At 36.6% G+C, this 26299-nt stretch overlaps 5 protein-coding genes and 1 pseudogene across 5 annotated transcripts; all 6 read right to left on the minus strand.

The window, feature by feature from the left end:
- Nucleotides 1-1967: 1967 nt before the first annotated feature.
- LOC140565236 (olfactory receptor 52K1-like) lies at nt 1968-2930 on the minus strand. Its single transcript, XM_072691074.1, has one exon. It carries the CDS (start codon nt 2928-2930, stop codon nt 1968-1970), a length of 963 nt encoding a protein of 320 aa, XP_072547175.1.
- A 3268-nt stretch (nt 2931-6198) lies between these two features.
- LOC140565717 (olfactory receptor 52K1-like) lies at nt 6199-7155 on the minus strand. Its single transcript, XM_072691762.1, has one exon. The coding sequence runs from the start codon at nt 7153-7155 to the stop codon at nt 6199-6201; it is 957 nt and encodes a 318-aa protein (XP_072547863.1).
- A 6358-nt stretch (nt 7156-13513) lies between these two features.
- or55e1 (odorant receptor, family 55, subfamily E, member 1) lies at nt 13514-15075 on the minus strand. Its single transcript, XM_072691058.1, has 2 exons — nt 14997-15075; nt 13514-14520 (listed from the first exon to the last, which is right to left on the minus strand). The coding sequence occupies exon 2, from the start codon at nt 14492-14494 to the stop codon at nt 13514-13516; it is 981 nt and encodes a 326-aa protein (XP_072547159.1). The 5' UTR covers nt 14495-14520; nt 14997-15075.
- Nucleotides 15076-18513: 3438 nt separating this feature from the next.
- Nucleotides 18514-19476, minus strand: LOC140565243 (olfactory receptor 52K1-like). Its single transcript, XM_072691081.1, has one exon. It carries the CDS (start codon nt 19474-19476, stop codon nt 18514-18516), a length of 963 nt encoding a protein of 320 aa, XP_072547182.1.
- A 2194-nt stretch (nt 19477-21670) lies between these two features.
- LOC140565718 (olfactory receptor 52K1-like) lies at nt 21671-22390 on the minus strand (annotated as a pseudogene).
- Nucleotides 22391-24426: 2036 nt separating this feature from the next.
- On the minus strand, nt 24427-25389 carry LOC140565224 (olfactory receptor 52K1-like). Its single transcript, XM_072691059.1, has one exon. The coding sequence runs from the start codon at nt 25387-25389 to the stop codon at nt 24427-24429; it is 963 nt and encodes a 320-aa protein (XP_072547160.1).
- Between the last annotated feature and the right edge of the window lie 910 nt (nt 25390-26299).

Here is a 26299-nt window from a genome sequence, read left to right on the forward strand (position 1 = left end):
TCTTTTGGCTAAAGGTTTTTGTACTTTACAAGTCATCCACTCAGTGCATTCATGCAATTTTGTTTCAAGAACTGAAACTACTTGATGTGTCTGTGACTTCTTTTTTTTTTTTCTTTTGCCACTGCCATTGATAGTGGATGGATTTTTACTGCTACTTGTATACCACACTGATGTTTGTTTGCCAAATATACATTTTTTATCTTTTCTGTTATTTTTTATTTCTGCAGTTTACCAAACAGTACTTCTGCTTTTATATTGCGAATTCATGGTTCTGTTTCTGATATGTTTTATCTATTTTGACAGCCAAACTGAGCATTGATCTACACCAATGTCTAAAATAATTTAAAAACAAAAGTGCAATGTACTGTAAACTGAGCTAAGTACAAGTGTGTGATAAGAAGGCAGGCTATGACAGAACATACTGCCAATAATTTAAATGATGTAGTTGCAATCAAAACTTAAATCCTAATGCAAATTTGGGTTTATTAGCTAAATGTACAAACGTTCAGCAGTTTGCAATAAGCCAATCAAACAATTTAAATAGCATATATAACAAATGGATTCTCTAAATTGAACACAACATGCCACTTTTAATGACTGCAGTTTAATGATTTACTATGATTTACTATGATTTAATTATTCAACCCCTGTGCCCTTTTGCACTTAGGACCTGCTGTAAACCTAGTCAAGATTCCTTAGTCAATCTTAGTCAATTCTTCATGCCAGAGAACTGTCCCAGCCATTTCAGAATCTTCTGGGACTTCTTCTTAACCAAGCCTTGGTAGACTTTGAAGTTTAGAACCATTACACTGTTGAATAGTCCAATGATGTCCCAGCTTCAGCTTTAGAAGGGGAGGCAATGACATTTTCTCCAAGGATTCCTAAAACTTGATTGAATCCATCTTGCCCTGCACATGCTGCAGGTTTCCAGTGCCAGAAAAAGCTATGCAGTCCTAGAGCATTACCGAGCCACTGCCATGCCTTACTGTAGGCGGGGTGTTCTTTTCAGTGTATGCTTTTTCTTTCTCCCCCAGACATATCGCTGATCCATAGGCCCAAAAAGCTTGTTTTTCGTTATTGCTTTATTATCATGCTTTATTATCAGGGTACAGGCATGGAGACCTTCAGGATTTAGCATGGGCCTTTCGGTGCAAACTGAAGCCTGTGCCTGCTGCCACCAGATCTTGCTGCAGGTCTTTAGCAGATTTAATTTTAAACTTGCAAACTATGCTTCCAACTGAACCTCTAGAATCATTGCCTTTGCTTTCTTTCTGTATCCCTTTCCTTGTTTGTGCTCTGTACTTCTTGGATCATTTAAAGTAAGTTAATTTACAAATGTGGGCTCTTATGAGGGATTCTATTCAGAGGGTTTAACAAGTCTGAAATTGCAGTAGTCATTAAAAGTGGCATTGTCTTGGTTTGGCACACCTTTTCTGCACTGTCAGCAGCAGTTTATTCTTTCTATTCATTTATCAGTACTGAGTGCTTGATGTGTGTTTAAGCCAGGGTTGGGGAAAAAGAAAGTAATTCAAAACTTCCCAATGGCCAACAGACTTTCTGTGGAAGCTTATGATTCTCAGTGTGCTTAAGGGAAAGCATTAAGGTTTTCATCTTAACAGATCAGGAGTACATGTGTCGATACTAATTAAACAAGTAGAATTATGTGAGCTCCAGCTTGTTTAGAATGATAACCTGCAGCCACATTTGCATGGATACCACTGCTACTATACACTACTCTACAGTGTAGAAAGTTTAAAATATTATCAATGACAAATTAAAATGACAGAGGCACACCACTTAAAATGATGGTTAAGGTTTACACTGATCGTATACCATATCATATGCCCCATGTCTGTAGGAGAGGTTTCCAGAGTCATCCACAGAGAAAATTCTGGACATCAGGACACATGCACTAGTCATTAATACATGCTTACTTTATTGCAAGTAGTTTTTCCACATCACTTGAATTATTGTGATAAAACCTTTACATGGTTAAATAGTTTTAAAAACTGCACTCTGATTTCCTTTGTTCTCACTCCATAAATAATTGGGTTGAAACAGCTTGGAAAAAGAATGTACATTGTGCTTATAAAAACACGGCTATTGGGAGAAAAATTATTTCTAGTTCTATATGACAAAAAGGCTGTCAAAATAAACACTAAACTAAAAGTGATGACAATTATATGTGTAATGCATGTGTTGATGGCTTTCGAGCTGGACTTCCCTGATTTTATGACAGAGGTAAATATTATTACATAAGATATAGCAATGAAAATAAAATCTGCAATTGGAATTAAAAAGGTTGTTGTAAGTCCAAATATGTTATTAACAGATGTATCTTCACATGCCAGTTGGACCAATCCCATGTGCTCACAAAAACAGTGATCTATCTCATTTTTTACACAAAAATGCAATTTTCCTGCCAAAGAGACCATAATAATATGAAGAAGCCCATTTCTGATTACTGGTACGATAATGAACTTTAAAAAGCTTGGCATTTGCATGTGTTTGTGATAGGAAAGAGGTCTGCATATAGCAAAGAACCGATCCAAAGCCATCCACAGCAGTAAAGTAGACTGAAATGCACCGACAAACTGAATCCAAAATATCTGCATTAAACAGCCCACAAAAGAAATCTGATTCCAGTCAAATAAAAAATTCAGCAGCATATTTGGTACAAAAATCATTGGCATAATCAGGTCCACAACAGCCATTAGGCCAATCAACACAAACATCGGTGAGTGCAGAGCTTTCCGGGATATAATTAAAAATATGAGAATAGAGTTTGCTGTGGTACACAATAAAAACATTAGGAAATATGGGATGAACAGAAAGCGCCTCCATTCCCCTAAAGAATAGAAACCATTCAGCTGGAAGGTTGTGAAAGAAATATTTCCTATAGGCAGAGCTTGCATGGTGCTTAATACCATGATGCACAGAAAAACATTATTTAGTATTGCTATCAGTAATAACAGATGGATTTATTTCAGTATTTCATTTCTTCAACCACAATAATTTAATATAAGTGCCAGTAATATCAGTAGATATTACACCTGTCTCCTTTATGTGAGCAAAATATAGTCTTTACATATAACTTTTAAGGGAGATCATTCATTCCTTACATATGCAGAATTTATAAGGAAAGATATCCATTATACATGGAAAAAAGGCATTTAGTGAGTCAACAAGTTTTTAAGCAAAATGTTAGAATCTATTTTGTAATTATACTGCAGGAATGCTGTATGTTAGAAAATCATCTTATGCATCTTTTCATAACTTCATTATAGTAACATCACATAATAGTAACATCTCAAACATTAAACAGTGTGTTAGACTATACACCGATTTGTGCAAAGATACTCAAAAAAACAAAATGTCCCTTCAAAGCACAGATACATTGATGTATTGTTCTTTGTACAGTCACAGATCATGTATACTGTTTTGGTTTCAAACCGCTGATAGCTTGACATTTGTCTCTGCTTCTATATACACCCAGCTTAGTTCTCATGGGGTTATCTTGTATTCTTACAGGCTATTCAGAGACCAGAATAGAAGAGTCATGCTATGCACATACTGTCATACTGTTCACTCCCACAATATGATAAAAAAAAATTAAAGTGATTTGATATTTTCTTTGGACATAAAGGCGTATTTGCCATGGCTGTTTTCCAAACTGTGCTGTCCACAAACTGATTAGAAACGTGCCAATGCCATCAGAGCAATGACTTGGAATAAACTGAAAAATGGTGAACAGGCCTCCCCTATGTTGAGGGCATAAAGACAACAGCATAAAAAAAAAAAAAAAAAATATATACACTGCTCAAAGGGAACACTTAAACAACACAATATAATTCCAAGTAAATCAAACTTCTGTAAAATCAAACTGTCCACTTAGGAAGCAACACTGATTGACAATCAATTTCACATGCTGTTGTGCAAATGGAATAGACAACAGGTGGAAATTGTTGGCAATTAACAAGACACACTCAATAAAGGAGTGGTTCTGCAGGTGGGGACCACAGACCACTTCTTACCACCTATGCTTTCTGGCTGATGTCTTAATCACTTTTGAATGTTGGTGGTGCTTTCACACTCGTGATAGCATGAGACGGACTCTACAACCCACACAAGTCCAAGTGGCACATCAATGCGAGCTGTGGCAAGAAGGTTTGCTGTGTCTGTCAGCGTAGTGTCCAGAGGCTGGAGGCGCTACCAGGAGACAGGCCAGTAGACGTGGAGACGTGGAGGAGGCTGTAGGAGGGCAACAACCCAGCAGCAGGACCGCTACCTCCGTCTTTGTGCAAGGAGGAACAGGAGGAGCCCTGCCAGAGCCCTGCAAAATGACCTCCAGCAGGCCGCAAATGTGTTTGTACAGACTACATGAGGATGGTATGAGGGCCCGACGTCCACAGATGGGCGTTGTGCTCACAGCCAAACACAGTGCAGGGCGCTTGGCATTTGGCAGAGAACACCAGGATTGGCAAATTCGCAACTGGCGCCAAGCAGGTTCACACTGAGCACATGTGACAGACGTGACAGAGTCTGGAGATGCCGTGGAGAGCGATCTGCTGCCTGCAACATCCATCAGCATAACCGGTTTGGCAGTGGGTCAGTAATGGTGTGAGGTGGCATTTCTTTGGAGGGCCACATAGCTCTCCATGTGCTCGCCAGAGGTAGCCTGACTGCCATTAGGTACCGAGATGAGATCCTCAGACCCCTTGTGAGACCATATGCTGGTGTGGTTGGCCCTGGGTTCCTCCTAATGCAGGACAATGCTAGACCTCATATTGCTGGAGTGTGTCAGCAGTTCCTGCAAGATGAAGGCATTGAAGCTATGGACTGGCCCGCCCGTTCCCAAGACCTGAATCCGATTGAGCACATCTGGGACATCATGTCTCACTCCATCCACCAACGTCACGTTGCACCACAGACTGTCCAGGAGTTGGCGGATGCTTTAGTCCAGGTCTGGGTGGAGATCCCTCAGGAGACCATCCGCCACCTCATCAGGAGCATGCCCAGGTGTTGTAGGGAGGTCATACAAACACATACAATACTGAGCCTCATTTTGACTTGTTTTAAGGACATTATATCAAAGTTGGATCAGCCTGTAGTGTGTTTTTCCACTTTAATTTTGTGTGTGACTCCAAATCCAGCCCTCCATTAGATAATAAATTTGATTTCCATTGATGATTTTGTGTGATTTTGTTGTCAGCACATTCAACTTTGTACAGAACAAAGTATACAATGAGAATATTTCATTCATTTAGATCTAGGATGTGTTATTTGAGTGTTCCCTTTATTTTTTTGAGCAGTGTATATATAAATAAATAATGAACTAAAGCCCATTGTCACATCAGGCATGAAAAATGTTCACAGATCACTGATGACCATGATAACAGCAATAACAACACAAGCTGACGTTTTTCAAAATTAGTTTTGCCTTTTTTTATTAAAATCCAATTCGACACAATGGGCCAACTTCATTAAACAAACTGACAGATTTACCATGACGGTAACGGGTAACAGAACGGTGGAAACAAGTTCATTTTTTAATTTAACAAAATTGTCCCCCTACTTTTAACTTTTATGTGTCATCAAATTCACTCTGGTGGGTAATTGTGCAGTTTATGTGGGTGCTGCTAATTGATTTTGCTCAGCATTTGATTAGCACACTTCGTGGCCTCAACCAACAAAGACAACAGCCTGCTCTCCTACTGGCAGTCTACACCTGTTAGGTCAGGATGGAGTGGGCTAGATGACTATGGTCAGAAAACAGACTATTTACAGCAGATAATCAGATTTACAGTTTTCAGTGTGCTCAGGGAATTCATCCAGGTGTTCTGTCTAGCACATCAGGAGCACAGGAGACCAACTGATTAAAACAAAATTAGGAGAGCTCCTGCTTGTTTAGAATGAAAATTTGCAGCCACACTGGCCTTTTGCAGACAAGCATGGACACCAATGATCTATGCCATGTAGAAAGGACACATTAACACTAACACAAACATGACAGTGCTATACCACTTAAACATGATAATAAATATGATTTTTTTTACTGAAATTAATTATATACAATACTTTTTGCCAAAATGTAAGAGGCATAACAACCTGTCGTCAACGGGGGAAAGTCTAAACATCATGACACATCGTATTTAAGTAGTTTTTCACAATTTTTACACAATTAAAAAACAAGAATTTTTACACAATTATTGGGAAAATGTTTTTCACACGTTTAAAGAATTTAATAAACTGCAGTCTTATTTCCTTTGTTCTCACTCCATAAATAATTGGGTTGAAACAGCTTGGGAAAAGTATGTACATTGTGCTTATAAAAATTCGGCTATTGGGAGAAAAATTATTTCTAGTTCTATACGACAAAAAAGCTGTCATAGCGAATACTAAACTAAAAGTGATGACAATTATATGTGTAATGCATGTGTTGATGGCCTTCCAGCTGGATTTCCCTGATTTCATGACAGAGGCAAATATTATTACATAAGATACAGCAATAAAAAGAAAATCTGCAGTTGGGATTAGAAAAGCACCCACAAGTCCAGCTATGTTATTAACAGATGTATCTTCACATGCTAGCTGGACCAATCCCATGTGCTCACAAAAACAGTGATCTATCTCATTTTTCACACAGAAATGCAATTTTCCTGCCAAAGAGATTATGATTATATTCAGAAGCCAATTTCTGATTACTGGCACAATAATGAACTTTAGAAAGTTGGCCATTTGCATATTTATGTGATAAGAAAGGGGTCTGCATATAGCAAAGAACCGATCCAAAGACATCCACAGCAGTAAAGTAGACTGAAATGCACCAATAAATTGAGTGCAAAATATCTGCATTAAACAGCCCACAAGAGAAATCTGATTCCAGTCAAATAAAAAGCTAAGCAGCATGTGTGGTACAAAAATCATTGGCATACACAGGTCCACAACAGCCATTAAGCCAATTAATACAAACATTGGAGAGTGCAGAGATCTCTGGGATATAATTAAAAATATCAGAATAGAGTTTGCTGTGGTACACAATAAAAACATTAGGAAATATGGGATGAACAGAAAGTGTCGCCATTCGCCCACAGAATAGAATCCATTCAGCTGGAAAGTGGTGAAAGAAATATTTCCTATAGGCAGAGCTTGCATGGTGCTCAACACTATAATGCAGTCAAAAGCATATGTTTACCACAACAAACTACAATAGCAATGTTATTGCATTGTTACCAGCAGTAACAGATAAATCACAATCATGTTTTGGAATGTCAGTGACAATATTATCTGTTGATATAACATGACATTTCCATTATTCTTTTTTATAAAAGGAACATATATTTTTCACTTCTAAATTTCTTAGAGTCCACTCATTTCTTATAGACGGAATGTATAAATAAAAACCAGCATACATGTGAAAAATCATTTGGTGGCTCAATATGCATACCTATTATTTAAGTAAATATTTGGAACTCAATTTTCTATGTCTTCATGTCATAATAGCAACAACACTTAACATTAAACAATGTGTTAGGCAAACACTACACACTGATTTGGGCAAAGGTACTAAAAATTACGATGCTATCATTTCAGAGCACAGTTGAATTGAAGTATTGTTCTTTGTACAGTCACATATCCCATATTGTATGTTTTGCTTCCCAGGAGCTGATATTGGTCTCTGCTTCTATATACCCAGTTGTGTTCTCTTGGGTCTATGTTGTAATCCTGCAGGCTTTTAAGGAAGCTTTCAAGGAAGTGCCATGCAATGCAGATGCTGTACTGATTCCCTTTGTGAGGATTCCCTCACAAAGTGTAAAAGACTAAGGCAGTGTTTGCTAAATCCACTCCTTGATGTGATATTCAGTATATACAGTGGGGAAAAAAGTATTTAGTCAGTCACCAATTGTGCAAGTTCTCCCACTTAAAAAAATAGAGGCCTGTAATTGATATCATAGGTAGACCTCAACTATGAGAGACAAAATGAGAAAAAAGTCTGATTTTTAAAGAATTTATTTGCAAATAATGGTGGAAAATAAGTATATGGTCACCTACAAACAAGCAAGATTTCTGGCTGTCACAGACCTGTAACTTCTTTAAAGAGGCTTCTCTGTCCTCCACTCATTACCTGTATTAATGGCACCTGTTTGAACTCATTAACAGTATAAAAGACACCTGCCCACAACCTCAAACAGTCACACTCCAAACTCCACTATGGTGAAGACCAAAGAGCTGTCGAAAGACACCAGAAACAAAATTGTAGACCTGCACCAGGCTGGGAAGACTGAATCTGCAATAGGCAATCAGCTTAGTGTGAAGAAATCTACTTTGGGAGCAATAATCAGAAAATGGGAGACCTAAAAGACCACTGCTAATCTCCCTCAGTAGAACTGTTTCTCTGCAAAGGGACTAGGACGACTGAACCCTGATGGTGCACTGAACTGTGCGCACCATCCTCAGCAGAGCTTTTTGCTCTTGAGCGGTGCAGTTCCTGTTCCTGAGTTCCTGAGTATGCAGGGGTTCAGACCAAACCTCCTTAGCTGTCTGAGGTAGAAGAGGCACTGTTGAGTTCTGTTCATGTAAGATTCTCAGTAATGTAAACACCAAGGAACTTTAAGCTGATGCAGGGAATCCAGGAGCAGGCTTAACACACATCGCTGGGGAGCCCATTCTTACCACCTGCTGTCATCCCGTCAAGAAGTTCAGGATCCAGCTTCCCAGAGAGCTGTTTAGACCCAGATCCCAGAGCTTGGTGTCGAGCCTTGGAGGAATGATGGTGTTGAATGCTAAACTGTAGTCCAGAAACAGCATTCTCACATGTTTTTCTTGTCTAGGTGGGAGAGAATGTGAAGGCGAAGATAGAAGGTGGCTGGGACTGGATGGTGCTTTCACCAGGGGTGCAGCGTGGTTTGCCTCCAAACTCCAAAGTGTGCAGAGTCAGAGCAATAGCCTCATCAGTGGATCTATACCGCCTGTATGCAAATTGCAGTGGATCCAGGGTGGCAGGTAGGGAAGAGATGATGAAGTCTCCAACCAGCCTCTCAAAGCACTTGCTTCTGGCGGGGGTTAAAGCAACTGGGCACCAGTCATTTAAGCAGTTAATGCTGGCTGTCTTTGTAACAGGGTCAATGGTGGCCAGTTTAAAGCATGCTGGCACAAGTGAGGGAGCGAGAGACATGTTGAAGATGTCTGCAACGACTCCAGCTAGCTGACTGGCGCATGCTTTAAGCGCTCTGCTGGGTATGCCATCTGGGACAACAGATTTACGTGTGTTGATGTGCTTAAAAGATCTGCATGCATCATCTTCAAAGATAGAAGGTGGCTGGGACTGGATGGTGCTTTCACCAGGGGTGCAGCGTGGTTTGCCTCCAAACGGGCATAAAAGCAGTTTAGCTCATCTGGAAGCGTGGCACTGGTGTTTACCACAGAGCAAGGGCTCCCCTTAAAGTCTGTGATTGTGCTTAACCCCTGCCACATGCTTCTGGCATTGGTGGAGCTGAACTTTGGCTCTGTACTGACATTTGGCTGCTTTTATGGTTTTACATAGCCGGTTATTTTATACTCTTCTATATTTACAGATCTAAAAGCTGTGCTGCATGTATTCAGAACTTTACAGTACACAGTCTGTCTACTTGTCAATGTTGTTTGACGAATTATGACAATCCAGGAGCAATGAGTCTGACTGATCTGACCAGTGATGAACCACTCTGATCGTGGGCGTCTCCCGTTTCTGCCATTAGGTGGGCAGGAGCAGGAGTAAAGAGGTCTCCTGGTTGGGGATTGCCTCACAGAGTTTCTGGAGCGTCAGGTCGTACAATTCCTACTAAGGTTGCGAAATACATTTGGTCTTGCAGGCAAATATTAAAGCATATACACAAACCCAACAGATTTTAGATAAACTGCTAAATGCAGTTGTTAAAAGTGGACAGCTTCTACAAAAACGTATCTAAAGTATCTTTCAAAATCACCACAGACTGCCTAAAGACTACACACTGAGGCTTTTGGATGGCAAAATGGCAAAGCAGTCCACTAGTTCCATTAGTGCATGGTGTTCAATTCTGTTCAATTTTAAAACCCTACTCCAAATACAGCAAAGGATTGGTTGTGTATTGCACATTTAAAGTTTAAGAGGGATAAGAAAAGGTCAACAAAGAAAAGAAAAAGAACTAGGTTTTTCATACTTGATTCTTGTGACTTCTGTTTTTGATTTAAACAAACAATGTTTATTGTTGTTTCTATTATTAGTTCCTTAGCCAAAACATCAAGTGTAATTTGCCCTAAACAATTTAAGTGTTTTGAACTGTTATATATCAAATATTTAAAATATTCAAAACTTATGCTATGCATTACACATACAAACACTACAAAAATGACCAACATACAATATGCATCAGCAAACTTCTTCTTAAATATGTACATGTGCATCATTTGTAGCAAAATGTTGTCAGAAAAGCTGACACTAGGTGGTGGTAATTAAACATAAGAGAAGACTGCCACATCATGCTCTTGTTAATAGGGAAACATTTATAAGAAATTACACATGTATTGTAGGAAGTTCATCTAAGTGAGAATTTTTCATGCTTTTTAAAAGAACATGATGTTTCATCATAGAGGTACACTGGAATTGGACTTCTGTTTCTGGGCATTAACAGTTAAACCATGGCAGATTGAAGATTAAAAATACATTTATATTGTAATTACAGTATTAAGTATAATATGTTATAGTGTGTGTATATATATATATATATATATATATATATATATATATATATATAAAATATGTAAAAATATAAATATAAATAATATATATATATATATATATATATATATATATATATTAATATTAGAAATATTAATATATATTATATTAAAATACATATTTATATTGTAATTATAGTACTAAGTATAATATTTAATAGTGTATATATATAGTTATAATACAATATACATTTATTTATTCATTTGCATTCAAATATATATAATAGCAGACGACTTACATCACTTTGTATCTTATTTAATTTTTTTGTATTTCTTTATAATCCAAATCTTTTAAAACTTCCATGATTTTTAAGTGTTTCATAACATTACATTACATATTACATTTCCAAGTATTTATATGAGGCTATCATACACGCCAAATGCTGTTATTTGAAAATATTTGGAGGGTTTGCATGTGAAAACTAATTAACATCCATGCCTCTTTGAAATGGTCAGGCTCATCAAGCATTATAGTTTATATAGCAGACAGTAGAGACTCTCTCACTAAACAGTCCCTATTGCATTCCTAAATGGTAATGAATGTGGGTCTACAAGTGATCAATGTTCATTTTTTTTTATCTGTGAGTGTCTGATCCGTTCAAAAATAGTCAAAAAAGACTTTACTGTACATTTGCCCATGAACAATGTACATGCAATTTTATCAATCTGTACGTCTTGCTGTAATAAAAAAAACTTCAAACATTCAGAAAATATAAAAGCACACACCTGACTTTAAAAAGTCCAATATTATACTTATAAGTGCATTTGTGAAAGTGTACTTCTGAGTACAAGAGTGTTTTCAGTTTTCACATACCTCATACCAGTATTACCTGTAGATCCAGGTAAACACCTGGCTTCATTGTTAAATCATATGTGCTGCTAATGGAACTGAACAAACAGATGGGTTGGCATCCAAACAAAACCTGGAATTAAACTCTGTTCTCCCTACTACCTCACAAATAAACAAGTAATTTGTTCAAAAGAGGAAATTATAAAGAATAAAGAAAGTTTCTACTGTATTTACGTTTCCAGGCTTATAGAGTGTTTTTACACAGAATAAAAACTAAAAAACCTGCCCCCTTTTTGATGTCAACCAGAGAAGGATTTTTCCCCTACTAAGCCTTGGCTCCTTTCAAGGTCTCGTCCTTGACCTGTTTTTTCTTGCCACTGTAGCTCACAGCTTGCTCAGTAGAGGTCAAAATATGGATTCCTACTTTTCACTAGCAACAGTATAAGCTAATAAACCCACAGAACTGTTTACCCAACCACCATCTTACCCATCATTAACATCAATACATTTAGCTCCAAACCCTTTGAAGCACAAGGAGTTAAATTAGAGAAGTCCACCAAATTGCTTTACAATTATTTTAAAAACACCTCTCTGTTACTAGATTGTTCATGCCTAGCACATACTGGCTCCAATTTACAATCAATGCCTTAACCTGGTAGCCACAGTGCTCAGACCTTGTTCTATAAGTTTCATCTCTACCTTCAGTCTTTACCTGTACATGATAAGGTTTTTACAACCCATCACCATTAAATTTCCTCCCTCTCAGAAAATTATTACCTACTTTTATAGTACCCTCCCACATTATTACATGAATGTCATGCCAATATTGGACTTTCCAGAGTCTAATTGAAATTAATGGGTGCAAGGCAGAAATACAATTAGACCGGGTGCATGACAGGGTTTATTTCATGATGGATTACAACATTAAGCATGACATTAAAACTGCAGCTCTTCTGCACTATATTTTATTTACATGTATTGTTGATAACTTTTTTATTTTTTCATTTTTACAGTGCACAATGTTTTTACTCTGAACTTTTATTATGCTACTAGATTTATTGATTGGTGGTGGACACTCTTATGGGAGGAATAATGCTATACTCATTAAATATTGCTCTTAAAATATAATACATTTTGTTGCATTAGGATGAATCTAAGTTCTAGGCAAGTCTTTTTAACCACTTTATAGAAAGTAATCTGAATTATTATTAAATTATACATAGTTTAAGATGTTTAAAATGCAGTTCAAGGTTAAAGTGATGAGCAGTTCGTTTTCATTTTTGTAGGTCGCGCTGGATAAGTGTCTGCTAAATGCCTTAAATGTAAATGTAAAATGTCTCACTATTATATTATAGTCTATATTATATTTATACTAAATATATGGATGCATATACAATTCTAAAGCCATAAATATTTGTCTTCTATTTGCAAAGGAGCATTCTGAGTCTGTTCATCCATATAATTCTTAGTCTGTGTCTCTGTTCTTGTCTATTCAAATTCTTTTTTGAGTCAACCATCATTTGTGAGGAATAGTGGCTCAAGTGCTTAAAATGCATGCTCCAGTGGTACAAAGTTAATTTCCCTTGACACATTGTACAGTCAAAACATAATTCTCTGCTCTGTAGGGATCTTAATTAATTGCGACATTTCTTTGCAACAGCTTTCATGTAAAGCATGCTTTAATTATTTTTATGCAAGGACCATTAATATTTGTCGTAACTGTACTTGACAATCATAACCTTCTATACATCGCCATCATTAACAAAAATCACCTTTTAGGTAATATATAAATAACAGAGGCAAGATGCAATTGCAATCAAACCGACAATTACAGAAGGTAATATGCCTAATATGACAATGAAGGTAATTATAATATTTTTTCCATTAACAACAATCAAAAGCAGAGAGTATGCCCTGTCGACAGCTGATATGACTGTAAAGATTTAAGCACCAGTAACAAACTGAAATTTAGTATTTAACAGTAGAAACCTTAATAGTAACTGCATTTACACGTTTTTTGAACATTTTTAACAGTGTATTTCTTATCTCTTTGGTTCGGACACCATAGATAATTGGATTAATACATGCAGGGAAAACTATGTAGGTGACACCCAGAAAGGTGTTAACATCAACTGGAATTGGAATACTAAGGTTTCGTGAAAGAAAAGTTACACTTCCCACAAAATAAAAACACATCATGACAATTAAGTGAGTGCCACAGGTGTTCAAAGCTTTCGACCTGTGATCACCTGCTGCTGCTCTGAGCACAACATGAAGGATTTTCACATAAGAGAAGAAAATGACAGATATATCAATTCCAACAAAACAAATGATCACAGCAACACCCACTGCATTATTCTTTGCAGTTGAATTACAGGCTAAGCTCACAAGAGCCATGTGGTCACAGTAGCAATGGTGAATAACATTGGATCCACAAAAAGACAAAGGTGCAGCTAAACCAACCAAAGTTGACATAATAGTGCCACTTCTGATCAGTGTGAAAAGCAGCAGTTTGAAAAAAGTGGATGAGTTTATAATTGCAGTGTATCGAAGTGGATTACAGATAGCTACTAAGCGATCCAGAGCCATCGCTAAGAGGATGGTAGACTCTACAGAGGAGAAGAAATGAATCAAAAACATCTGTGTCAAACATCCAACTAATGTTATTTCATTCCAGTCAAAAAGGAAACTGAGAAGCATTGCCGGAATAATTGCAGTAGGTACAACAATGTCTACCACAGCTAGAACAGATACTAAAATGTACATTGGATTATGAAGACTCTTTGTATTTTTGATCACAAAAAGTATTAAAGAATTTCCAACCAAAACCACAAAATAACTGAGGAAAAACGGTAAGAAAAGCAGATGTCTGTATTTGGCGATCTCTGGAAATCCAACAAAAATGAATTTTGTATGCGAGAAGTTTGCTTCTTGGTATTCCCCAGTCATGGCACTGTGAAGGTGGTCAGTTAGACCTAGTTTTAGAATGACAGAATAACGTTCATATATTTCTTCTCATAGCTTTAGAAACATGTCATCAAGTTATTACAATTGTCAGTGAAGACTGAATCATGAATCATGTTCTTATTGCCATTTTAGTCTGAATTTATCAACTAAACTCAAATGTCTCACCAGGTTAAATATTAAGTAACGTTGAGATTTTCACAATTTTAAGCAAACTCTGTACAACAGCTGTAGTTTTAGTATTTGGATACCATTTCAACTGTGAAGTAACAGTCATTATTTGAATAGAGTATATTTGAATATATATGAATATTATATTTGAAAACAGAGTATATTTGAATACAGAGTATATGAGAATTATAATCTTTTAATCTACACTATCAGTCACATTTATCTATTCTTTCTACATTTAAGAACTTTCAGTACAACACACATTGTCAGTCTTCTCACATGCATGGTGCATGGTGATATGTATATATGTATATACCTGCCTGAGGGTTTCTGCCGTCTCCTTGGTTTGCGTGGTCATTTATGTGGCGAGTTCTGTCCACAGAAATGAGCTTTGAACACAACCACATGAATATATATACATATACACTGAGCTGGACCTTTGGCCCCATAGGACTGAGAAAATTAGTCTTGGCACTATCTGACCAACATGGACACATGGCCACTTCATTAGGTGTACCTAACAGGCTGCAATACCTTATACATCCAGGAGAGTTGTGACACACCTGTGTACTCTGTATACATTCTGTTTTCAGAATTTAAGTTGTCTGACTGTAGCATACCGTATGTGGTACTCTACATAGGTTATGTAAGCTGATTCATTGTCTGATCTCGGGATAGGTTTTGCTTTTTTTGAAATGGGCAAATATCCTAAAGCCACTCAATAATACAAGGAACATAAGTGTGTTACAAATAACAACTGGTCATACAAAGAATGACATTTGTTTCATGTACATTCAGGAGCAAAATGGCCATTAAATATACATATATTCATGCCATTCAGCTTTAGAACCATCAATTTAAAATCTTTATAAGGGAAACAACAAATGGATAGTTGGGTCTTATTACTTATTACTAAATGATGCATTTGTTTTAACTATGCACCACATCATTGTTGTCTAAATAATAGTTGATTGTTATGCAGGAGTGCTCATTAGTGAAATTACAAAACACTGCTGCATGGCACATGTTGGCCCTGGTTGAGTTTCAAGACCCTAGACATTGTTCAGACACATGCTGTTAATTGGCCAGGCTCTAACAACATAGTTGTTGTTAGTATAAGACCCATCCCCTTACTAATGGTGTAATTATCACAAGGGTTCACTATCCTATGGAGCAAAACAAGTGATTAAATTAAACCTTAGTAATTGTATAGTGTAAACATGTTTTTTCATGCATGTTTTTTCATGATTAGTATACCTTACATTTTTTATGTGTTCAGTGAAATGTAATTATAGCACACAGACTCAATGTTAATAAAGAAAGGTGGCGAGTGTTTTTATTTCACTTCTCTTTTAACAAACGTTTTTCCGGTTTGTTGCTTTATCAGAGAATCGACTACTTGTTACTGTAGAAATGTTCAGATACATGATAGTTAAAACAAATATTTTTAAAAACACATGTAAACCTCAAATTGTAGGGTTTAAAACCTGAAAATGTAGACCAGTAGATTTTGTTTTGCTACTAATAATTACATATTAACTAATTTCAATATCTATGTTTTTGATAGGACAACTCTCATAAGGAGTGCTGTGTAGTCACGTATTACATTTTTTAAACAAAAGATTTGAAATTCTAGTCTAAAATTAAATTGCAAGAATATTGTTTAGTAAGAAAACAGCAACTCAAGATGTCTTCCAATAAATTTAATGACAGTAAAAACAATCAAAATTAACCAAGGACAAATACACTGCTTTGTGCAAAGGTTCTGGAAAAAATATATAAATGTTTCCTTTAGAACACAGATGCACTGAAGTATTGCTATTTGTACTGCCTCATATTATTTATCCTGCCCTGCTTCCAAACAGCTGATTATAGTTTGATATTTGTCTCTGCCTCCATATATACCCCAAACTGGTTTATATAGATTTGGCATGTAGGCTTTTGGCAGTGCAGGCAATGTTTCAGTTGTAAAGAGTCTTTTTGATATTGACTGATTGTTTTGTACAATTTTCAGAATGAAAAAAGTACAAATTTGACTCCTCTTTTTAGGGCTGTGGTAGTATCATAAAACTTTGGCCCAACAATCTGTAGCCATGGACTCTTAAGCACTTAAATTAAAATAATTGTTGTCCACATAAAAGGATAAGACTTAAAATACAGCAAATCATTTTATTTAATTAAAAATAGCAATTAAATACAGTGGAGGTTAGGCTAAGGTCTAGAAAACCAAGAAACCTTTATGTGAAAACAGTAAGTAGAGGGCAAATTAATTTCCATTCTGAAATCTGATTACCATTCCCCTTTTTAATGCAGAATACCTTAGGGAAGATTTGGCAGTGGTGGTGCACTATTGTAGTACAAATATGACCTTCATGGAAAAGTTATCAGAAGAAAACCCTTGTTTAGAAATGTAAAGTATGTATTGTAAACTTTCTACAGCAGGCTAGTGATCCTCAACACAAAACTCACAATGGACTACTTCAAGATGTGCAAGCTGATGGTTTTGCCATGACCCTCACAGTCTCCAGATCTAAACATCATCCGGAATTTGTGGATAAACCTTAAAATAGGAGTTCACAGAAATTAAAAATTAAGTAATGTTCAATGTCTTCTTTAACTTCACATATTTTTGAAATCCATATTTTACTTACTTTCCCCATTCAGAACAACGGAAAGTTTGTGGTGAATATATATATATATATATATATAAGACCTATACCTGGCAATCGCCGCTAAGAGCTAGGCTAGGTTATAATAGTGGCAGCCATACTGGCCATTTTCTGAATGCTCTAATAGTCACGAAATCACTTACAAGCATGGGCAAAAAATATAGCATAAAATACTGTAAAAAAAAAAAAAAATCATGTAATATAAAAAAAATTCTATAATGTAACATGACTGTGGCTGAGATAAAAAAAAAACAATTGTGTTGGAGCGCCATTCAATACTTTTGAGAAGAGTTGGGGTTCTAGGGATGAAGTAGGGTGATAACCATTCAAAATCCTGACCTCACTAATGCTTGTCGCTGAATGCAATCAATTACTCACAGCAATGCTTCAAAATCTAGTAGAAAGCCTTTCCTGAAAAATAGAAACAGTTACTCCAACAAAAGCAGAATAAACTATTTTTTAATACCCTGGATTTGGGGAAAAAACTATAATTGAACAGGTGTCCCAATACTGTGAACAGGTGTCCATATTGCTTTATTATGTTCATGCATCATGTTAAAACGAGTTTGGTTGAATGTATTCTTCTCAGGAGCACATGCCTATTTTATTCAGGCCTGCTTCTGCGAACAGCCAATAATCCAGCCACCCAAGCCCACCCCTCTCATTATCTGCTCGCTGAAACCCACAATATGTTGGCTGTTTGCCCACAATGACAATAACACAGCAAACTTGATCCATTTTGCACTCCCTCCTCACCTTGTGTTCTCTAGTTTAGGCCATTTGTCTAACAGGGTGGATTCAACCCTGTACTATGGATGCTCCAAGTTTAAATTAAATAACATACTTCCTTAATTCAATTCAAGTACTTGTTAAATAAATGGATCGGTTAAGCACCTTAAATTCAGTGCATGCAAACAGCAGTAGCAGTCAATTTTCACAGTGCATTGACAAATTTAAATGACAGACATATACAGCACATTTACTGCAGCATATTTTTTTAAATAATTTGAGCATATACATTAGCACATACATTATATCTTTAGCAGCATGTGAGAGCCATAATAATAAACAACTTGCCATCCAAAGAGAAGAGTCTAAACAGGACACATGTAGTAGTTACTTATGTATACTTACTTTATTATAAATTGTTTTTACATCACAAGCTTACTGTGAAAAAACTTTCTCATGGTTAAATAATTTTAAAAACTGCACTCTGATTTCCTTTGTTCTCACTCCATAAATAATTGGGTTGAAACAGCATGGAAAAAGTATGTACATTGTGCTTATAAAAATACGGCTATTGGGAGAAACATTATTACTAGTTCTATATGATAAAAAAGCTGTCAAGACAAACACTAAACTAAATGTAAGAACGATTATATGCGTAACACACGTGTTCATGGCTTTTGAGCTGGACTTTCCTGATTTAATGACGGAAGCAAATATTATTACATAAGATATGGTAATAAAAATAAAATCTGCAGTTGGAATCAGAAAAGCAACTGAAAGTCCTACTATGTTATTAATAGATGTATCTTGACATGCCAGCTGGACCAATCCCATGTGCTCACAAAAACAGTGATCTATCTCATTTTTTATACAGAAATGCAATTTTCCAGCCAAAGCGACCAAAGCAATATTCAAGAGCCCATTTCTAATCACTGGCACAATAACAAACTTTAGAAAGTTGGATATTTGCATGTGTTTGTGATAAGAAAGTGGTCTGCATATAGCAAAGAACCGATCCAAAGCCATCCACAGCAGTAAAGTAGACTGAAATGTACCGACAAACTGAATACAAAATATCTGCATTAAACAGCCCACAAGAGAAATCTGATTCCAGTCAAATAAAAAGCTAAGCAGCATGTTTGGTACAGCAAACATTGGCATTAGCAGGTCTAGAACAGCCATTACACAAATTAACATAAACATTGGCGAGTGCAGTGCTTTCCGGGATATAATTAAAAATATCAGAATAGAGTTTGCTGTGGTACACAATAAAAACATTAAGAAATATGGAATGAACAGAAAGTGACGCCATTCTCCCAAAGAATAGAAACCATTCAGCTGGAAAGTTGTGAAAGAAACATTTCCTGCAAAAAGATCTTGCATAGTGCTCAACACCATGGCACAGTCAAAACGATATGCTCACAACAACAGACTATAAGATAATATTGTATTGTTAATTACAAATGGATTAATTTTAGAATTCTTGTTTTTGAATGTCAGTGACAAAGGTCTCTGTTAATATTACATATATTTTTTATATCCCATATCTCTTCATATCTAGATGCTTTTGCTAAAGATTTGTAATTCTATTCTGGTATAATACTGCAAAAAGCGGTCTAAAAAACTACAGTCTACACAACTATGTACATAAAACTGATCATGTATTGCTTCACATCTGAGTAAAGCCTAAAATTTGTCTTTGCCTCTATATACACGCAGTTGTGTTCTCTTGGGGCTATGTTGTATTCCTACAGGTTTTTGAGTGATCTCTGAGACTAGACTTGAAATGCCATGCTACCCATATGTTGTCCTCGAATATGAGTCATTCTTCACAAACGAGGCTTCTAAAATTTCAGATTTGGCATACGATTTATTTATTTATTGATATTAAGGTTTTGTTTTTTTTATTGGAACATGAAGCTGTACTTTCTATGGTTGTTAGGCAGAGTATATGATCTAAGTAAGCTGATTACAAATGTCAGTGTCCAGGGTTTCCATGTGGCAAAATGGCAATCATCAGGATTCTCCACAAGGCTGGAAAGGGCTACGGGGCAATTGCCAAGCAGCTTGGTGAAAAAAGATCAACTGTTGGAGCAATTATTAGAAAATGAAAGAAGCTAAACATGACTGACCCTCGGACTGGAGCTCCATGCAAGATCTCACCTCGTGACGTATCAATGATCCTAAGAAAGGTGAAGAATCAGCCCAGAACTACATGGGAGGAGCTGGTCAATGACCTGAAGTGAGCTGGCACCACTGTTTCCAAGGTTACTGTGGGTAATACACTAAGATGTCATAGGTTAAAGTCATGCATGGCACGGAAGGTTCCCCTGCTTAAATCAGCACACATCCAGTCTTAAGTTTGCCCATGACCATTTGGATGATCCAGAGGAGTCATGGGAGAAAGTTCTGTGGTCAGATGAGACCAAAATAGAACTTTTTGGTCTTAATTTAACTCGCTGTGTTTGAAGGACGAAGAATGATGAGTACCATCCCAAAAACACCATCCCTACTGTGAAGCATGGTGGTGGAAGCATCATGCTTTGGGGGTGTCTTTCTGCACATGGGACAAGACAACTGCATTGTATTAAGGAGAGGATGACCGGGGCCATGTATTGCGAGATTTTGGGGAACAACCTCCTTCCCTCAGTTAGAGCACTGAAGATGGGTCGTGGCTGGGTCTTTCAACATGACAATGACCCAAGCACACAGCCAGGATAGCCAAGGAGTGGCTCCGTAAGAAGCATATCAAGGTTCTGGAGTGGCCTAGCCAGTCTCCAGACCTAAACCCAAACTCTGTGTTTCTCAGCGACAGCCCAGAAACCTGGCTGATCTGGAGAAGATCTGTGTGGAGGAATAGGCCAAAATCCCTGCTTTAGTGTGTGCAAAGCTGGTGAAAAACTACAGGAAACGTTTGACCTCTGTAATTATATTAACATTGTTTTTCACAGGTGTTTAAATACTTATTTGCAGCAGTAACACACAAATAAATGATAAAAAAAAAAATCATACATTGTGATTTCCGGATTTTTTTGTTGATTATGTCTCTCACAGTGGGCATGCACGTAAGATGAAAAATTCAGTGGGAGAGTGGGAGAACTTGCAAAGTCGCAGGGTGTTCAAATACTTATTTTCCTCACTGTATATATATATATATATATATATATATATATATAATATATATATAAATATAATTTTTAAGGGGAGTTATATCAGTTGTCCAGCAGAGGATGCAATTTCTTTCCAAGTGAGTTATGTGAAACACAGAAGTGCTGTACTCACAGAATGTATTATTAAAAAGGTTCTTCTCTGCACCATTGTTTGAATATCTGCCATAATTCTCAAAAATACTAAATATATAACACATTGTAAGAACATTCTCAGCCTCAGAAGTGTCATCTCAAATACGTAACTCAGTTGATCGGTTAATTCAGGCAACTGTGTTACATTCATACAGAATGGTGCATTTAAGACAGTCCCTAAATTTAAATAGTTTCTGTCTTCTGTTTGATCTGCTACTGCAAGTTCTCCTACACCCTCAAAAGCTGCTGTAGCTGTCACCTCTATACTAATCACTGACCTAACTAATCTATCACTGACCTATACTAATCAAGACTAACACTAAAGTAAATGTGATGACAATTATGTGCGTGATGGCCTTCAAGCTATATTTCCCTGATATTCTTCCTATGACAGAGGTAAATATTATTACATAGGATACAGCAATAAACATAAAATCTACAGTTGGGATTAGAAAAGCAGTTGTAAGTCCTACTATGTTATTAACAGATGTATCTCCACATGCTAGCTGGACCAAACCCATGTGCTCACAAAAACAGTGATCTATCTCATTTTTCATACAAAAAAGTAATTTTCCAGCCAATAAGACCATGATGATATTTAGAAGTACATTTCTGATTAATGGCAACACAATGAACTTTACAAAGTTGGCAATTTGCATGTGTTTGTGATAAGAAGGGGTCTGCATATAGCAAAAAAAAAAAAAAAACGATCCAGACACATCCACAGCAGTAGACTGTAAAGTGCCAACAAATTGAATCTAAAATATTTGCATTAAACAGCCCACGAGAGAAATCTGATTCCAGTCAAATAAAAAAATAAGCAGCATGTTTGGTACAAAAACAACTGGAATACACAGGTCCACAACAGCCAATAGACCAATTAATACAAACATCTCTGTTCTCTGGGATATAATTAAAAATATCAGAATAGAGTTTGCAGTAGTACACAATAAAAACATTAGGAATGAAATATTTTCTGCAGTAAGATCTTGCACGGTGCTCAACCCCATGGCACAGTCAAAAAGCTCAATGAAACAAACTACAACAGCAAGATGTTGTTTTGATACCAATAACTGCACATGGACTCATTTCAATATTCCAGTTTTTGATACAACTACTCCAATTAATTGAATGTAAATGAGAGTCAGTTCTGTTAAGGTAAAGGTGCATGTATTTGTCACTGTACAGTGTGCACTGCACAGCGAAATGTGTTCTCCGCATTTAACCCATCTCTGGTAGTGAACACACACACACACACACACACACACACACACACACACACACACACACACACACACACACGTGCCAACAGTGGCAGCTTGCCAAGCCCAGGAATCAAACCCACAACCCTGTTATTGATAACCCGGCGCTCTAACCGCTGAGCCAGATTGCTGTGATGCCCTTTATTCCTTTTATAATTCAAAGGTTTGGATTTCTAGTCTGAAATTAAACTACAAAAACTACTACAAAGTGTGAAAAACATTTTATGTTCCCCAGAGCACAGATGAACTATTGCTTATTGTAAAGTTTGTTTCTGTCTCCATATATAAATCCATTTGTGTGTCTCTTGGGGCTATTTTGTGTTGAAGTGGCATTGACGTACTACTGAAGTGCCATTCTCCAAATGTGCTGTTTAATATCATTATCATATCAATATCATTTTTCCCTATCCAATAAGGCTTTTAATTGACTGAGGTTGTGTTTTTTCTCCATTGTTTTGTTTTTCCATAAAATGTTTTAATGGCTACAGAAATTTATGTTTTTGTACAGTGTCAAAATTACGATTACTAGGATTGTTAAATGTTAATGTTCCCCAAGGCATAGTGCCAGTAAATTATTTCTGAAGATGAAAAAGACATCTGAAAGAACTGCTTGTAGGACTACAAACAAGGCAAATCACAACTCCCATTTTAAGACAAAAGACCCTTCAAGAACATACCTACGCCTACCTGCGCCCAAACACTCCAGCATTGTTCCTGCCTGCTCATGTTTGCATAAACTATTGTTACCCTTGCCATGACCTGCCAGCATCTAGCAGCGTTGTCTTGGGCGACCTTTTGAGCAGACTTGCTCATGTTTTGCCTTTCTCATTATTGTTTTCATCTTTAAGCCTTTCACATGAGTCCCAGACAAGTTTACTATATACAAACACTGCATCAAGTTTGTTGTTAGAATGCATTTTAAAATTTTGCGTCATTATGATCATGCATCATGTAAAAAGAAGTCTGACAATGTATTCTCGGCAGCACATGCCTATTCTCTTCAGGTCTACTTTCAAAAAAAGCCAACGATCCAGCCACCCAGCCCTCCCCTCTCAGTGCTTGCTTGTAACCCACAGCCTGTTGGTTATGTACTCTGTGGATCTTACGATACCCACATGCACTGTCCCAACACTTGTGTTGACCTCTGGTTCAGGCCATGGGTCTGGAAAAGGATGGACAGCAAGACACAATTTTGTGCAACTCAGCACAATAACATTTATGGCTATAAAACATTTATTATAGTAATTGTGATTAAGCACATTATGTTACTTGGTTATTCTCATTCATTCACATTTTAACAATTATTTTTCTTTTTAAAAGCAGAGGACTGTCTTATAGCTACAGAAATCTGTCTTATAGTACAGAAATAAGCTGCAACCAAATGTATTATTAAATACTGAGATAACACTGTTTTCCTTGTATGAAAATATTCTGTAAGTTTTGAAATTGTGTTCTCAAGTATTTAAACATGTGAAAGTTTAAATAAAACACTCCTTAAGATTGATAGTGTTAATAATGTTGACATTATTATTATTGCTTTTATTATTACTATTATTATTATTATTAGTAGTAGTAGTAGCTGTTAAATACAGTGTAGGACATGGAAGACATTGACAGATATAATGAAGATATGGCACATACACACCAGCATTTTTTATTTCATAAACAGCAGCATGCATATATCTATATATTGTATAACTCAGTAAACAACCGGTCATTCACTGAGGAGTGGTAGTTCATTATACATGCCTACTCGATTGTAAATTGTTTTTCACACCAATGGATTACTGTGAAAACACCTTCACACGATTAAATAATTTAAAAAACTGCAGTCTTATTTCCTTTGTTCTCACACCATAGATTATTGGGTTGAAACAGCTTGGAAAAAGTACATACATTGTACTAAAAAATATACGGATGTTGGGAGAAAAATTATTTCTAGTTCTATATGACACAAAAGCAGTTAACACTAACACTAAACTAAATGTAAGGACGATTATATGGGTAATGCAAGTGTTGATGGCCTTCAAGCTGGACTTCCCTGATTTTAAGACAGAGGTAAATATTATTGCATAAGATACAGCAATAAAAATAAAATCTGCAGTTGTTATTAGAAAAGGACCTGAAAGTCCAAGTATGTTATTAACAGTTGTATCTTGACATGCTAGCTGGACCAATCCCATGTGCTCACAAAAACAGTGATCTATCTCATTCTTCATACAAAAATGCAATTTTCCAGCCAAAGAGACCAATGTAATATTTATAAGCAGGTTTCTAATCACTGGCGCAATAACAAACTTTAGAAAGTTGGCTATTTGCATGTGTTTGTGATAGGAAAGGGGTCTGCATATAGCAAAGAATCGATCCAGAGCCATCCACAGCAGTAAAGTAGACTGAAATGTGCCAACAAACTGAATCCAAAATATCTGCATTAAACAGCCCCACAGTGAAATCTGATTCCAGTCAAATAAAAAGCTAAGCAGCATGTTTGGTACAACAAACATTGGCATTAGCAGGTCCAGAACAGCCATTACACCAATTAATACAAACATCGGAGAGTGCAGAGCTCTTTGGGATATGATTAAAAAGATCAGAATGGAGTTTGCAATGGCGCACAATAAAATCATTAGGAAATATGGGATGAACAGAAAGCGTCGCCATTCTCCCAAAGAATAGAAACCATTCAGCTGGAAAGTTGTGAAAGAAATATTTCCTAAAGGAAGACCTTGAATGGTGGTCAGTACCATGATAAAGACATGCTCACTACAACAAACTAAAATAGCAAGATGTTTCAGTATTGCCACCAGTAATTACAGCTGGACTTATTTCACTATTCCAGTTTTTGCAACAACCACTATCATAATGCTCTTTGAATGTCAATGACAGTAAAATCTGTTGTATATTAAATTACATTTACATTAGTCTCTTTTATATAAAAAAAATATATCAATAATTGCATATCTACATTGATGTGAAAATGTATTTCTTACATAAACAATTTAAAATAAATGGTGCATACTGCTAAGAATGATTAACTTCTCTTTGCACAGTCACAAAGCATTTACACTGTACTGCTGCCCAATAGCTGATGAAAAGCTGGCATTTGTCTCTGCCTCTTTATGTACCCAGTTATGTTCTCTTGGGGTTGTTGCATTCCTATAGGTTGCTATGCATGTTCTATGCTTTGTCTAATAAAAGCCTTTCTTTAGGCAAGTTTCAGTTTAAAAGACATGGAGCAATCCCTGCCATGGCAGTTTTGCATGTTTGTATGCTTTCAGTAAGCTGATTAGAAATTCCAGTGCCTGGGACTCGCAAATGGCGGAAAAGTTTAAGCACTGGCCATATCAAGATATTCAATGATAGTTCAAACCCTGAACAGTGCCCCAGTCATCTGACAACCATCATAGCTGTGTCTTGATGACAGGGGAAGACATAACAGATTTAATAGTTGCCATAGTAAAGCTAGAATTTTGGACCTGACCTCAAGGGAATCAAAGATAAAACTGCCATAAAGAGACAGTGGTGTTCTCAAACGTTGCCATCAATTCTAGTCATGTACTAAATGGTGTGAAATTCTGGCCACATATATAGATAGCCCATCAGATGGTTTCCTGGCTCCATATATGCAGAAGGCAAAAAAAGAGAGGTACAGTGCAT

The sequence above is a fragment of the Salminus brasiliensis genome, chromosome 11 (genome assembly GCF_030463535.1).
Source record: "Salminus brasiliensis chromosome 11, fSalBra1.hap2, whole genome shotgun sequence".
Taxonomy (NCBI): domain Eukaryota; kingdom Metazoa; phylum Chordata; class Actinopteri; order Characiformes; family Bryconidae; genus Salminus; species Salminus brasiliensis.

Bases quoted from the DNA above. Each gene is read 5' to 3' on its own strand.
- LOC140565236 (XM_072691074.1), bottom strand. From the start codon at position 2,930: ATGGTATTAAGCACCATGCAAGCTCTGCCTATAGGAAATATTTCTTTC.
- LOC140565717 (XM_072691762.1), bottom strand. From the start codon at position 7,155: ATGCAAGCTCTGCCTATAGGAAATATTTCTTTCACCACTTTCCAGCTG.
- or55e1 (XM_072691058.1), bottom strand. From the start codon at position 14,494: ATGACTGGGGAATACCAAGAAGCAAACTTCTCGCATACAAAATTCATT.
- LOC140565243 (XM_072691081.1), bottom strand. From the start codon at position 19,476: ATGGTGTTGAGCACTATGCAAGATCTTTTTGCAGGAAATGTTTCTTTC.
- LOC140565224 (XM_072691059.1), bottom strand. From the start codon at position 25,389: ATGGTACTGACCACCATTCAAGGTCTTCCTTTAGGAAATATTTCTTTC.